The sequence below is a fragment of the Gigantopelta aegis genome, chromosome 11 (assembly GCF_016097555.1).
Source record: "Gigantopelta aegis isolate Gae_Host chromosome 11, Gae_host_genome, whole genome shotgun sequence".
Lineage (NCBI taxonomy): Eukaryota > Metazoa > Mollusca > Gastropoda > Neomphalida > Peltospiridae > Gigantopelta > Gigantopelta aegis.
The window spans coordinates 6,380,779-6,396,120 of NC_054709.1; the positions used below are offsets into that span (position 1 = coordinate 6,380,779).

A 15,342-nucleotide genomic window follows, 5' to 3' on the forward strand; every position below is an offset into this window, starting at 1 on the left:
GCTCGTGTAGTATGTTACTTTAGTACTCCGCGTTGACGAAGATACTCTTGGGATATTATTCATCTCCCATTATGTGAATTAATAAAATTTTCGACTGGCGTCATGGTTAGGCCATCAGTCTACAGGCACTGGGTTTGGATCCCAGTCGAGGCATGGGATTTTTAATCCAGATACCGACTCCAAACCCTGAGTGAGTGCTCCGCAAGGCTCAGTGGGTAGGTGTAAACCACTTGCACCGACCAGTGATCCATAACTGGTTCAACAAAGGCCATGGTTTGTGCTATCCTGTCTGTGGGAAGCACAAATAAAAGATCCCTTGCTGCTAATCGGAGGCGACAGTGGGTTTCCTCTCAAAATCTGTGTGATCCTTAACCATATGTCTGACGCCATATAACCGTAAATAAAATGTGTTGAGTGCATCGTTAAATAAAACATTTCTTTCTTTTTTTTTCTTTTACTGAGCGTTATTGTTTGAGAACCGAAAAATAATTCAAAATAAAATATGCACTTTTAGTGTTATTATTGATACGATTCATATTTAATTATAAATATTGTCTGTTATTTCTTTTATGTTCATCTGGGTATGAAGGGCCGAACACCCACCCCCCCCCCCACAAAAAAAAATCATTCGCAAACGTCTGTGAGAACTTCTTTGCCGATTCACACAGTTTGTGGATGATTTTATTTTTATTCATACCCAGATGAACATACAAGAACTAATAGACAATCCTTAAATACATCTTTTGAGATGTCTCAACCTCTGATCAACTGGGTCACACAGTATAATTCTGTGGAGGTCGTCATTCAAAACCCATGATTCTTTCAATTCATATTTTCAAAAATACTTGTCATTTCTTATAATTAAGGTTAGCCAAATAAGTTAATAAAATACTTATTTTAATACTTTGTTTATCCTTTTTAGTATTGTTTGTGTAAACGTCATTCTTGGTAGATGTGTGACATAGGAATGCAAAGTTTCATTGATATAAGGCTAAATCAAATGACCATCACATGACGTCTTTTCGTTAAATGATATCATCTTCCCCAGTCTTAAGTCTGTGCGTTTCCATGTCTCATTTAGTTATATTAGAAGTAATTCTATCCAATTTGTGTTCTACCTTTGGTTATGGAATGACGTGATGAACAGGTAGCAATGGCCATCTACCTCCTAAACGAAGAGTCCAATACCAATGTTTTCTAGCACAGCTTTCTGGCACCTTTCTACTGTGGGGGGGGGGGCGTAGCCCAGTGGTAAAGCACTCGCTTGATGCGCGGTCGGTTTGGGATCGATCCCCATCGGTCAGCCCATTGGGCTATTTTTCGCTCCATCCAGTGCACCACAACTGGTATATCAAAGACCGTGGTATGTGCTATCTTGTCTGTGGGATGGTGCATATAATAAATCCCTTGCTGCTAATCAAATAAGAGTAGCCTATGAAGAGGCAGCAGCGGGTTTCCTTTCTCAAAGTCTGTGGTCCTTAACCATATGTCTGACGCCATATAACCGTAAATAAAATGTGTTGAGTGCATTGTTAAAAATAAAATAGTTCCTTCCTCTCAATATCTGTGTGGTCCTTAACCATATGTCTGATGCCATATAACCGTAAATAAAATGTGTTGAGTGCGTTGTTAAATAAAACATTTCCTTCCTTGCCTTTCTTTCTCCTGGTTGATTGAACTAAAAGTTTGTTTCTTCCTGTCTTTCAGACTGAGCATGTACCAGTGGAGTGAGAGCGTTGTGAAAACCGTCTACAGGAACGACTGGAAACTGCGCACTGGCGCCATCACCAAAGTCATTACGGTTATGGCCACACCCAAAGTTAAGGTGAGCTTGTGAAATCACTGTTCGGCTATGAAGAGAGTAGCAGGTTAATGATATAGGTTATTAAACCACTACCGGTCCAACCAAAATGGGACTATGTAGGTTTCATGTCCATATTTCTGTCTGTCCAGCAATTAATCTGTCTGTCTATCTGTTTGTGTGTCACGCATATAATGTTTCTAGACTTTATTTTCACAATGCCTTAAGATATGAAGCGGGGAATATTTTTTTCTTGGGCATGTACCCATTTTTTTTTTTAATAAAAGATATATTCATCGAATATTTGTGGGGTCATTAGAGGATATGTATTGCTTTAGCAGTTTTCGAAATGTTTGTGGTCTTTATCCATTAAATAGGTCAGTGGTCTGTGACAATATGCCTTTAAAATTAATCGTATAAATAATCAAAATAATTGAAAATTTTGTAAATGAGTCAAATTTGGCTCAGGTCATGTTACGAATAGGGACTACTACATGAGCGGCCATTAGATACCGTTTATCTTACAATGTGTTGTTTAAAAACATATCCAACAAGCAAAAAGCGTGTTGGCTATATTTTTAAACAATGTGTTGTAAGATAAACGGTATCTGACACACAAATGTAGTATTCTATTTCTTACATATCTTCAGAAAACATGGTTGAAAATAAATGTACATGCTTTTTCCAACTAAAACCTATGTACATCCCTAGCGCTTAAAGTTAACTTGTGCATCACAGACAAGTCAATTCCAGGTTAACTTGTGCGTCACAGACAAGTCAATTCCAGGTTAACTTGTGCATCACAGACAAGTCGGTTTCAGGTTAACTTGTGCGTCACAGACAAGTCAATTCCAGGTTAACTTGTGTGTCACAGACAAGTCAGTTTCAGGTTAACTTGTGCGTCACAGACAAGTTGGTTTCAGGTTAACTTGTGTATCACAGACAAGTCAATTCCAGGTTAACTTGTGCGTCACAGACAAGTCGGTTTCAGGTGAACTTGTGCGTCACAGACAAGTCGGTTTCAGGTTAACTTGTGTGTCACAGTCAAGTCAGTTTCAGGTTAACTTGTGCGTCACAGACAAGTCAATTCCAGGTTAACTTGTGCGTCACAGACAAGTCGGTTTCAGGTTAACTTGTGCGTCACAGACAAGTCGGTTTCAGGTTAACTTGTCACAGACAAGTCAAGGTTAACTTGTGTGTCACAGACAAGTCAGTTTTGTGTGTCAAAACTGTGCGTCACAGACAAGTCGGTTTCAGGTTAACTTGTGTATCACAGACAAGTCAATTCCAGGTTAACTTGTGCGTCACAGACAAGTCGGTTTCAGGTTAACTTGTGCATCACAGACAAGTCAATTCCAGGTTAACTTGTGCGTCACAGACAAGTCGGTTTCAGGTTAACTTGTGCATCACAGACAAGTCAATTCCAGGTTAACTTGTGCGTCACAGACAAGTCGGTTTCAGGTTAACTTGTACGTTACATCCAGTGATCGATTTCTACACCAATACACTGATTGATATTTTGGGGATTTTTTTGTTTACACCATTACAAAGTAACATACATGTAATCTTTACAATGTATTGTTTGTTTTTTCTTTTAGCAAACCTGCTGTCTAATTATCAAACACATAGATAACTTTATTGCATCTTTTCTCTGTTTCATTCCTTCTCTCTTTCAATAATATTTATTTCTGTTCATATTTAAATTGCATAAATATGTTACTGTTGTGACATGTATGTATTATGGAGAAGGCCTAGTAAGTTGTATAACTTGTGCCTAATCCATTTTTATGTTTTTTTTAAAGCAATAAAAAGTGTTTCAATTAATCAGTGTATCATGATACCACTGCTGACAGTACAATATACCTTTGCTTGTGTATTGATTCATATTTTGACCATGCATCGATTCATATTTTAATTTCGTATCAATTTATCAATTACCATTTCATATGGATTTGTACTTATTGACAAGGTACTTCCTTCAAGAAAAAAAACCCCAGTGAAGTGGACAGAGAATATGTGCCCGATTATGTCAATATGTCTATGATGTGGTGTTTCCACATTAAAACTGTGTTTAATCAGTGATTCACTTTTATAATTTGTATTTCTTATTTTTAAAATATATCACCCAAGCTTCAACTTCTTGTTTTACGGGGAAAAGACATTGAATAAGGCTTCATGATATATATCATATAGATGGGTTTTGTATCGTGATACGTATTGTATCGTGAGGTAGGTAGGTATATCACGATACCCCTTCTTTCCCTTGTTACTAGGCTGAGGTAAGAGTGCACTTCAACTGCTCGGATCTGGAGGGGGCCGAACTGGAAGACCAGGGGGTGGACGGAACTGCTTTAACACACTGGGAGAAGAGGATCTTTGAAGTAATGTATACTCAATAAAATTAATTAACAACCATTAGATTTAATTTTTAAATTTTTTTAAAATATGTGTCGACATTGTGGTATGTATTTAAACTTAAGGACACTCAACAAAATTCATTAACAGTCATTACATTTATTTATTTTATGCATTTTTGTTTTTTAAATGTGTCAAGGATATGGTTAGGATTTAAACAACAGTTTAGAGAAAGAGGAAAACGGTCGACATCCTACGTCATTAACTAGTTACTATTTTTATCCTGCAGTCCATAACAATTAATGAGAAAAGCTATTATTTATTATGTTATTTCAGCAACATTGTTGATGGCCTACATGTAGATATCAAATGAACAATTTTGCATTGTATCTACATGTATGCATGTCAGACGTCTTAAACTGTTAGTATACGTTTATGTTTATTGGTCATCATAATCTGCCAGTAGAAACCGTGGTTGCAGGATAAATTCATTTTACTTTAGAATGTTTTTTTTGTTTATTTTACCTCTAGAATGAAGCTATGACGGGCACATACACGCAGAACTCTGTCATATCGAGAATAACACTAGCCATGATGGAGGATACTGGGTATGTTTTTACTTGTCCATTACCATTTCAACTGGAAGGGACTATAGCTGTGTTTGAAATAACCACTTGTCCGTTTGTCCTGACAAGTGAAAATCTGTTTGGACAAGCTCTATGTAACTCGGTGGTTGTCCAGTGGGATAAGTGAAAATATTCAATACAATTTCATTTTGAGCAATCAAAAACATATTTCTTGCACTTGAATAAAAAAAAACCCATTTAGTTGGACAAGTGAAAATATTGGCAGACAAATAGATTTCTAAATGTACTTGTTCGGTGGACTTGTCTATCCAACCGTGACAGGTGCTTGTCTTTTGTGGCTATCCATAGCACACACCTGCCACTCCTCATCAGCTTTTAGCTGTGGGCTTAGTCTGACCACTTCGGAGAGTGTTCAGTAGTTACATGTGCTTCTGGCATTGTTAAGAGGCACTTGAAACCTCCTACTATGCTCCCTTACTACCGACGGTCGTTAGTTAGTACTTCTTTGGGTTTCTGTTGGGAATATTATTACATATGTGGGAAAATGCATTAAAGATGCTATGTCAAAGTTGCAATAATGGCGGGTCCCACCGAAAATATTTATTAATTTCTGCTTTGAAACATAAAGTTTATCATTTCAGCTATATGCCTTAAAAAATTACAATTAAATAAATCTATTTATTAGTAGAATTGTTTTAACTTTAGGGTTGAATCTTGAGTGTGTCACACACATTAACTAGTGACATCACAGTGTTCGAGATTAATGGTAACCCGATATCCCGGGGATACCAGAATTTACTTTTGGATACCAAACTTCAAGAACCCAGTATCCCACCAGGATACCATATAATGTTGGGGTTTTTTTTAATCCTGTTTTTTTTTTTTTTCTCTGAAACAATGAAAGTCGTCATTTACTGGTGAAGTTAAGTAACAATATTTTCGAGCTCGTACCCAGTCTAATACTATGCCGGAACAACATCTCCCCCAACTCTGGAGCAATAGCGGTGAGAAAAATATCTGCCCGGTACCCCCTCCTTTTTTGATGGGGCTTATATATGGAATGAATGAAGGTGGGTGGGACCGGGCGGATATTTTGCCGGGATACTAAATTCTCAGGTGGGATACCAGATTTTGAAATGTTAGTATCCAAATGGGATGCTGCCCAAAATGTTTAATCTTGAACACTGCATCACTGTTTTATGTGTACACATTCAACACACTAAGTTTACCCAGAATTCTTTGTGGTCATCTGACAAAAGAAATAAAAATGGTGGCCATGCTATATTTAGCCACACATTATTCATGAAACCCCTCTTGTCGTCCAGTACAAACATTTTTTAAATTATTATTCTAGAGTTAATTATGGAAAGATTATGCATGGGATCGGTTAATTCATAGTTATTTGTTACAAATAAATGTGAAAAGAATGAAATATTGTAGTTTCAACTTTGACTTTGCTTCTGGGAGATATTTTATTGTAGAATTTCAACATTTAGAAATTATATCATTTGACCGGCCTCGGTGGCGTCGTGGTTAGGCCATCGGTCTACAGGCTGGTAGGTACTGGGTTTCGGATCCCAGTCAAGGCATGGGATTTTTAATCCAGGTACCGACTCCAAACCCTGAGTGAGTGCTTCGCAAGGCTCAGTGAGTAGGTGTAAACCACTTGCATCGACCAGTGATCCATAACTGGTTCAACAAAGACCATGATTTGTGCTATCCTGCCTGTGGGAAGCGCAAATAAAAGATCCCTAGCTGCTAATCGGAAAGAGTAGCCCATGTAGTGGCGACAGCGGGTTTTCTCTCAAAATCTATGTGGTCCTTAACCATATGTCTGACACCATATAACCATAAATAAAATGTGTTGAGTGCGTCGTTAAATAAAACATTTCTTTCTTCTTTTTTTTATATCATTTGCATAAAGCTAAAGTGTGTTGAAAATTAAACAACAGGTGACTGATTTCAGGTGGTACAAGGCTAACTACGAGCGAGCTGAATTGTATGAGTGGGCCAAGAACCTCGGGTGTGACTTCGTGAGGAAAAGTTGTTACGACTGGATAGAAATGAAGCAGAAAAGGTGGGTTTTTGGGTTGTATTTTTAATTTGTCTTCTCTCTTACATACACAGGGCTTGAATTTAATGGTAGCAAAATTACTGCAGTGCTCTACTCATATGCTTTTGATCAAAGCGGCCATACCTTATTTTGGATGTTAGGAATTCGACATCATGTTTGAATGCTATTCCTGAATGCTGTTTTATTACACTAACACAAAACCGTACACACTTCAGAATCTTTTTTGGGGGAATAAATTAACATTAAATAAATCACAGAAAGCTAAATTCATGTTTGTGGTTCTTTTGTTGTTCAGCATAGTTTATAATGTTGATATGATAATAACTGACACATTACGATAATAAATTCCCAACACTGTATTCTAGTAGTACCGGCGTTGTGGTTAGGCCATTGGTCTACAGGCTGGTAGGTACTGGGTTCGGATCCCAGTCGAGGCATGGGATTTTTAATCCAGATACCGACTCCAAACCCTGAGTGAGTGCTCCGCAAGGCTCAATGGGTAGGTGTAAACCACTTGCACTGACCAGTGATCCATAACTGGTTCAACAAAGGCCATGGTTTGTGCAATCCTACCTGTGGGAAGTGCAAATAAAAGATCCCTTGCTGCCTGTCATAAAAGAGTAGCCTATGTGGTGACAGCAGGTTTCCTCTATAAAAAACCCAGTGTCAGAATGACCATATGTTTGACGTCCAATAGCCGATGATAAGATAAAAAATCAATGTGCTCTAGTGGCATCATGTACATGTAAATGTTTGTCTTTACAGAGGTGAAGACATCTACCCGTATTGTGAGCGGGTCAAGCGAGGTCAGCTGTGGACGGATTGCAGTAATAACCGACACTCGGTCGCACTGTGTAATCTTGTGGAGTACACCAAACCCCTCGAGCCGGGATATCAGGTGAGTTTGAAAAGGGATTTCTTTTTTCTTTTTTTTTTGGACGCCATATAATCGTAAATAAAATGTGTTGAGTACGTCGTTAAATAAAACATTTCCTTCATTTAAAAAAAAATAAATTAATTGTTCTTTAATTGTCCTGAAGTCAAAAGGCAAGTTGTAGGTAGGATTTTGTTTAGCGACATCACTGGAGCACATTGATTTATTAATCATCAGCTATTGGATGTCAAACATTTGGTAATTCTGACTCGTCCTCATCAGAAGAAACCCGCTACATTTTTCTTTATGAAGCAAGGGATATTTTATATGCACTTTCCCACAGACAGGAAAGCTCATACCACGGCCTTTGTCCATTTATGGTGCACTGGTTGGGATGAGAAAAAAACCCCAATCAATTGAATGGATCCACCGAGGTGGTTCGATCCTGCGACGCAAGCACCTCAACCGAGCACTCAACCAGCTGAGCTAAGTCCAGCCCACTAGTGTGTGTGTGTGTGTGGGGGGGGGGGGGGGGGGGGGGGGGATGGCGAGATGTAGTCTAGTAGTACAGCGCTCGCCTGATGTGCTGTCAATTTAGGATCAATCCAAGTTGGTGGTGTTAAACTGATTTAGTTCTGTTGACTACGAGTCAGAATTACCAAATGTTTGACACCCAATAGCCGATGATTAATTAATCAATGTGCTCTAGTGGTGTCATTAAACAAAACAGACTGTGACGGTTGTGGGCCCATTGGTCTATTTCGGATGTTGAATACATGTATATAATATGCAGGATTCATTTACTCAATTGATTTCACTTTATATTCTGTGTTCTGTGTTTCTTCATACCAAGAAAAAGAAAGAAATGTTTTATTTAACGATGCACTCAACACATTTTATTTACGGTTATATGGCATCAGACATATGGTTAAGGACCACACAGATTCTAAGAGGAAACCTGCTGTCGCCACTACATGGGCTACTCTTCCGATTAGCAGCAAGGGATCTTTTATTTGCGCTTCCCACAGGCAGGATAGCACAAACCATGGCCTTTGTTGAACCAGTTATGGATCACTGGTCGGTGCAAGTGGTTTACATCTACCCATTGAGCCGTGCGGAGCACTCACTCAGGGTTCGGAGTCGGTATCTGGATTAAAAATCCCATGCCTCGACTGGGATCCGAACCCAGTACCTACCAGCCTGTAGACCAATGGCCTAACCACGACGCCACCGAGGCCGGTTTCATATCAAGAGTGTTCCGTTAATTTATACATGCAGTCGGTGGGCCCATTGGGCTATTTCTCATTCCAGCCTGTGCACGACGACTGGTATATCAAAGGCTGTGGTATGTGCTATCCTGTCTGTGGGATGGTGCATTTATAAAAGATCTTTTGCTACTGATGGTTTGCTCTCTAAGGCCATCTATGTTAAAATTACGAAATGTTTGACATCCAGTAGTCAACGATTAATAATTCAATGTGCTCTAGTGGTGTTGGGAAACAAAACAAACTTAAAACTGAATATTTGTAATCAGTCCGGGAATGTTTTGCTATCAGCTTAAAAATGGATCAGCAACTAGGATTTAATGTAACAGAGTTATACTGAAAATTTTATTTCAACTTGTTTTCGTGCTTATATCCAATTAAGGTTCAAGCACTCTGCCCTAGGCACACACCTCGTCTATCTGGGCTCTCTGTCCAGGATAGTGGGTTAGTTGTTAGTGAGAGAGATGAAGGTGTAGTGGTCATACACTTACCCATTGAGTTGTTAAAATTTACTCTTTGAGTGGGAGCTGGTAACGGGCTGTGGACCCTGTACCCACCAGCCTTATGTACGATGGCTTAACCTGGAGGCAACTGTACTTACTGGAAAGCTGTTTGATTTCAGTATTTCACCTCACTGGAAGGCGTTTCCAGTTCCGAAGTAAACCGGTTCGGTGGATCCGTCCAATTGGCAGATTTCTGTCCCTTTCTTCAGGTGAGTGGATACATGAGATATGTATGTTTTAAATTAACATAGTTAAAATCTAAAATGCTACGCTGGAACTAATGTTACAAAATAATATTGTGGTTATCTCCCTGACTACACTCTTCAAGGAAGTGAACATGTCAGATATGTGTGTTTTTAATTAACAGAGTTCTCTCCTTTTCTTCAGGTAAGTGGATACATGAGATATGTGTGTTTTAAATTAACAGAGTTCTCTCCCTTCCTTCAGGTAAGTAGATACTTGAGATGTTTTTATTTGACAGAGTTCTGTCCCTTTCTTCAGGTAAGTGGATACGTGAGATATGTGGTTTTTAAATTAACAGTTCTCTCAGAGGTTTCATAAAAAAAAAAAAAAAATTTGCTATAGATTAATGAAAATGTGTTGGTTGGTACCATACACATGTAGATGCAATATTTAGTAATTTAGTGTCTTAAAGCTGCACACCCTAGTTCCATCCAGCGAAAATAAATTATAATTTGGTTAATCTACAAACCTGTAACACACTTAGATCACGTTTTTATCAAATGGAGTGAAAAAGCAGGTTTTACATCGATAAATACCATGGGAATCCCCATGTCCCAATTGCTTGAAATAATTTTGAAAGTTTGTATTCTGATGTCACCGGTAGATGTCGCTCAAAGCACAACAATGCCTACGTCACGACAAATTTCACAGACTTGGGGTGCATTCTTTTCACCTCTCCTGGACATGTTCCAACTGTTCTGTCCTGGTTGTATCCCCTCTCCAGATATCGTAGGACTTGATTATTGGTTTTAAGGGTTTGTAACGTTTTGTATTGAGTTACTTACTTGTCTGAACTTTATTGTTACTGAAAATGTTCACGAACTGTGAAGAAAAATCTCACAAATGAACAACAACAAATCGGATGTTGATTGCGTGAACCGTGCACGAGAAAACAAACCGAACCAAAATGATAACGGTCACGTGGTATACCAACGTCTGTGTCATTGAAATGGAAATATCCCATCTAAAAATAGATTACACCTTGTCTGCTCAACATTTTTTTCTCAAACGTGAGTCCGTTTTTCAGAAATACGAAAAATGTATTTTGTGGTATTACAAACACCAGGATTACCAGGATTACCAAAAAACACTTCAGGTGAATGGAAATGTATATTCTAAATAATAAACGGTAAGTAAAGTGCAATTTTATTTGTGGAAAAAATTGGTTTAATAGCGAAAAACAACGCCGTAATGGTTAACAACTAGCCATAACTAAGGTGTGTCCCTTTAAGTGAATGTAATTTTTATTTATTTTTAGTTCTGTGATAGACAAAAACGAAACTTGCCAGTCCATGATGGTGTCTTTAAATTAATATGTTGAGGCAGTAAAATATTTTAAAACTTATGAAATTTATTATTACTGCTGTACTTGACACATGTATACATGTATTTCATTTTCCAAAACAGATTGGGTTTTTTTTCCCTCTTTTTTTTTTGTTGTTTTTTGAACGAACAGAACCTCATGAGTTTTTGATATTTCGCCATTCGAAAATGTTTAGGTTGATTTTGGCACTTTTTATTGTTTTGTTTCTCTTCTATGATTGACTTGGTATGTGTTGATTTGTTACAGGAGTTTTCGTGGACGAATCATGACGAAGTGTTGCGGGGTTCAAGCTGCAGACACCAGGAGAACAGTATTGGTGTGTACAGGGCTCAAACTTCAGAATTTGTTAACTAAAGGGGCGTTCTCATTATTGCATTAGTCGCACCGACTTGTCAAATGTTATTAGATCATACTGTGAGAATGTCTAAATTGGAACGACTTCAGTCTTATACAACATGTAGTGTTTTGAGTTGTACTGATTAGAACATGTTCTATTTCTCACAACAAAATTTACGCCTCAGTGACATGTCGCATGAGATCGAATCACACTGTGAGAATGCCTAAATCGGAACGACTTTAGTCTTATACGACATTTAGTGTTGGAGTCGTACTGATTCGAACATTATTTATTTCTCACAATAAAACTTATTCCTCAGTGACTTGTCGCATGAGATCGAATCGTACTGTGAGTCGTACCGATTAGAACATGTCCTATTTCTCACGACAAATCATAAGCTCTCAGCCAATCAAATAACATTAAAGTTCATCTGTTCATTTCTGTTACCTCGCGGGGTTTTTATTGGTTTATAAAGTTAACATTTCAAAACTCATAAAACGTATTATTGTCTTACATCAGAAAATTGTGTCCATTCATGGTTTCTTTATTATAGGGAAAATGTGTATGCACCAGTGCATCTAGATTATGGTAGCCCGACTCCCATGGCTAGTGATATTCAATGTTGGGCTAGTAAATAACTACTATTGCCATGCCTGACAGGGCTTCTAGATTATGGTAGCCCCACTACCATGGCTAGTGATATTCAATGTTGGGCTAGTAAATAACTACTATTGCCATGCCTGACAGGGCTTCTAGATTATGGTAGCCCCACTCCCATGGCTAGTGATATTTAATGTTGGGCTAGTAAATAACTACTATTGCCATGCCCGACAGAGCTTCTAGATTATGGTAGCCCCACTCCCATGGCTAGTGATATTTAATGTTGGGCTAGTAAATAACTACTATTGCCATGCCCGACAGAGCTTCTAGATTATGGTAGCCCCACTCCCATGGCTAGTGATATTTAATGTTGGGCTAGTAAATAACTACTATTGCCATGCCCGACAGGGCTTCTAGATTATGGTAGCCCCACTCCCATGGCTAGTGATATTTAATGTTGGGCTAGTAAATAACTACTATTGCCATGCCCGACAGAGCTTCTAAATTATGGTAGCCCCACTCCCATGGCTAGTGATATTTAATGTTGGGCTAGTAAATAACTACTATTGCCATGCCCGACAGAGCTTCTAGATTATGGTAGCCCCACTCCCATGGCTAGTGATATTTAATGTTGGGCTAGTAAATAACTACTATTGCTATGCCCGACGGCTAGTGAAAAACATTTGTCAAATGTTGCAGCTGTCTATTTTGTAAATATGAATGTCCTGCCCCCACCCCAAACCCCCAATGTTGGTGTTTTTAAGCTCTTTCTCCCTCTTTAGGTGTCATATTTGATGAATATCCTGCTCCCACCCCAAACCACCAATGTTAGTGTTTTTAAGTTCTGTCTCTCTCTTTACACGTAGGTGACATATCTGATTATTACTATTATTTAGTAAAATTGTATTAATTTAAAGTAAAGTAGGGCTAGTGAATTTTTAATCGTGGCTAGTAAATGTTTTAAATCACTGATCCCATGGCTAGTGAATTCTTTAAAAGTTCTAGACACCTGATGCACTTACATTTCCTGCAAATTTTTTCTAAACTGACGAGCTTGTTTGGCGTCATGGAATCTCATGACATAAGGAAGGAAATGTTTTATTTAACAGCGCACTCAACACATTTTATTTACGGTTATATGGCGTCAGACATATGGTTAAGGATCACACAGTTATTGAGAGAGGAAACCCGCTGTCACCACTTAATGGGCTACTCTTTTAGATTAGCAGTAAGGGATCTTTTATATGTACCATCACACAGACAGGATAGCACATACCACAGCCTTTGATGTACCAGTCGTGGTGCACTGGCTGGAGTGAGAAATAGCCCAATGGGCCCACTGACGGGGATCGATCCCAAACTGACCACGCATCAAGCAAGCGCTTTACCACTGGGCTATGTCTTGCTCATCTCATGACATAATGTCTTCCTTCTAACAGATACGATTCGAGTCACTACGACAAATTGCATGCAGCTAGTCGGTGCAACAAATCGCATAATGAGAACACAGCTGAATTTTGTGAGTTTTAATTAGGGATAATGCTCACTTATGCCAGTTTTAAACAGTAAGTTTGGCAGCAAATATAAAACCCCAAAATAGTCCCTGCAACCAATGGCATAAAAAAAAAAAACTGCTATTAGTAAAACTTTCAGGTTGGATAACTATTTGGTTTTAGACAGATACCAGAGAACATCAAAACCTTGATTAGTGATATTTCTAGTCAGTTGAAAATTGATTTAGCAACTAGTGTTTAATGTTTTAAAATAGAGTAACGATATCTGAGACTTTGTGTGTAGCCTATCGCGACGCGATACTGAACAAAATGTTCCCTCGATACAATTTAAAACTATCAAAGACTTCCTGATTTATATAATGACTTGTGTAGCCGATCGCGACGCAATACTGAACAAAATGTTCCCTGTATACAATTCAAAACTATCAAAAACTTCTGATTTATATAATGCATTTCATTGCGCAGGCACTTCAAACAACTTTTTTGGTGAGAAATATGGCAACCAGTCGAAGTGTTTCAATCATGCAAATCGCTGGTTTCTACAGCACTGCTACACCATTGACAGTCCCCAGCACAGCGGCAGTGGATGTTACGAGGTGAATATTGGTTGTGTGGTAAATAGATGTAGATTATTACACGCTAGTGGTGGCAATCGATCAGTCGTCGGTTATAATCGGTTTGCCCCAAACCGATCAACTTTAGATTAAAACTCATTTTGAATTATATCAATATAAGAAAGATCTAACTTACAAGGACCAAGCACCTGCATAAGACCCTCCAAATAGCAACGTTCAGCTTTAATACACTATTTTACTATCTTGCATTGAAATCTAACATTAAAGTTTTGTCGTTAGTCCTTCCCATAGGGAATGCCTTTTTTTCATACTATGGAATTTACTACAAGTTATATATTTTTGAGCCAATTGTTTTCTAAATTGCTCATAAAAATAGTATGTTTTTGTTATTTCCAAAACACTTACTTTTCTCCTTACGTCAAACCAAACTGAAGTTATTTACAAACAAATATTTTTGTAGGAGGATGGGATGGACTATATATAGTTTCTCACAAACTTTTAAGTTCTAGGTCAGTGAAACTTGGTTAGTAGTTGTACCTGTTCATGACAGTGCACTAAAAAGAAATAATGGTTGGCAAAACATTAAATTATTTTTTATGTTTTTCTTGAGCATTTTGCTTATTATTTTATTTCCTGTGTTTGCTGTAACATTGTACAAATATTAAACATGCTATTTTATTCCCAGTACAAGTGTAGTGATAAAACTGGCCTGACTATCTTCGTTGATGGGCACGGGTACCGCTGTTACCGAGAAGGGCAGGTAATCGATGTGCACTATGTTTCACAGAGTTATCTCCACAAGGGAACTCTCATGTGTCCAAACTGCCAGGAAGTGTGTCAGGTATGTCTCACGTCACCACATGGGGGTGTTTGTGTGTGCATGCATTTGCTATTTTGCTTATTGGGTTGGGTGCGTGCAGGGATCAGGCTAAACTGACAAAACAGGGAGAAGTTATTTCTCCAGCTGAGATGGGACGTAGTCCAGTGGTAAAGCGCTCGCCTGATGCGCAGTCGGTTTGGGATCGATCCCCGTCAGTGGGCCCATTGGGCTATTTCTCGCTCTAGCCAGTGCACCACGACTGGTATATCAAAGGCCGTGGTATGTGCTGTCCTGTCTGTGGGATGATGCATATAAAAGATCCCTTGCTGCTAATTGAAAAGAGTAACCCATGAAGTGGCGACAGTGGGTTTCTTCCCTCAATATTTGTGGGGTCCTTAACCATATGTCCGACGCCATATAACCGTAAATAAAATGTGTTGAGTGCGTCGTTAAATAAACCATTTCCTTCC

At 38.5% G+C, this 15,342-nt stretch overlaps 2 protein-coding genes across 2 annotated transcripts in view; one reads left to right on the top strand and one right to left on the bottom strand.

Moving 5' to 3' along the window:
* The window catches only part of LOC121385305, a 250,701-nt gene that overhangs the window by 70,130 nt on the left and 165,229 nt on the right, over positions 1-15,342 (bottom strand). The gene's annotated exons all lie outside the window — the stretch shown is intronic.
* Positions 1-15,342, top strand: part of LOC121385302 (leishmanolysin-like peptidase) — a 36,184-nt gene that overhangs the window by 17,579 nt on the left and 3,263 nt on the right. The window contains exons 8-16 of the mRNA XM_041515925.1: positions 1,708-1,825; positions 4,075-4,182; positions 4,688-4,764; positions 6,710-6,820; positions 7,583-7,715; positions 9,579-9,668; positions 11,273-11,342; positions 13,943-14,073; positions 14,738-14,893. Coding sequence (XP_041371859.1) covers positions 1,708-1,825; positions 4,075-4,182; positions 4,688-4,764; positions 6,710-6,820; positions 7,583-7,715; positions 9,579-9,668; positions 11,273-11,342; positions 13,943-14,073; positions 14,738-14,893 — 994 coding nt within the window. The remainder of the gene's footprint in view (positions 1-1,707; positions 1,826-4,074; positions 4,183-4,687; positions 4,765-6,709; positions 6,821-7,582; positions 7,716-9,578; positions 9,669-11,272; positions 11,343-13,942; positions 14,074-14,737; positions 14,894-15,342) is intronic.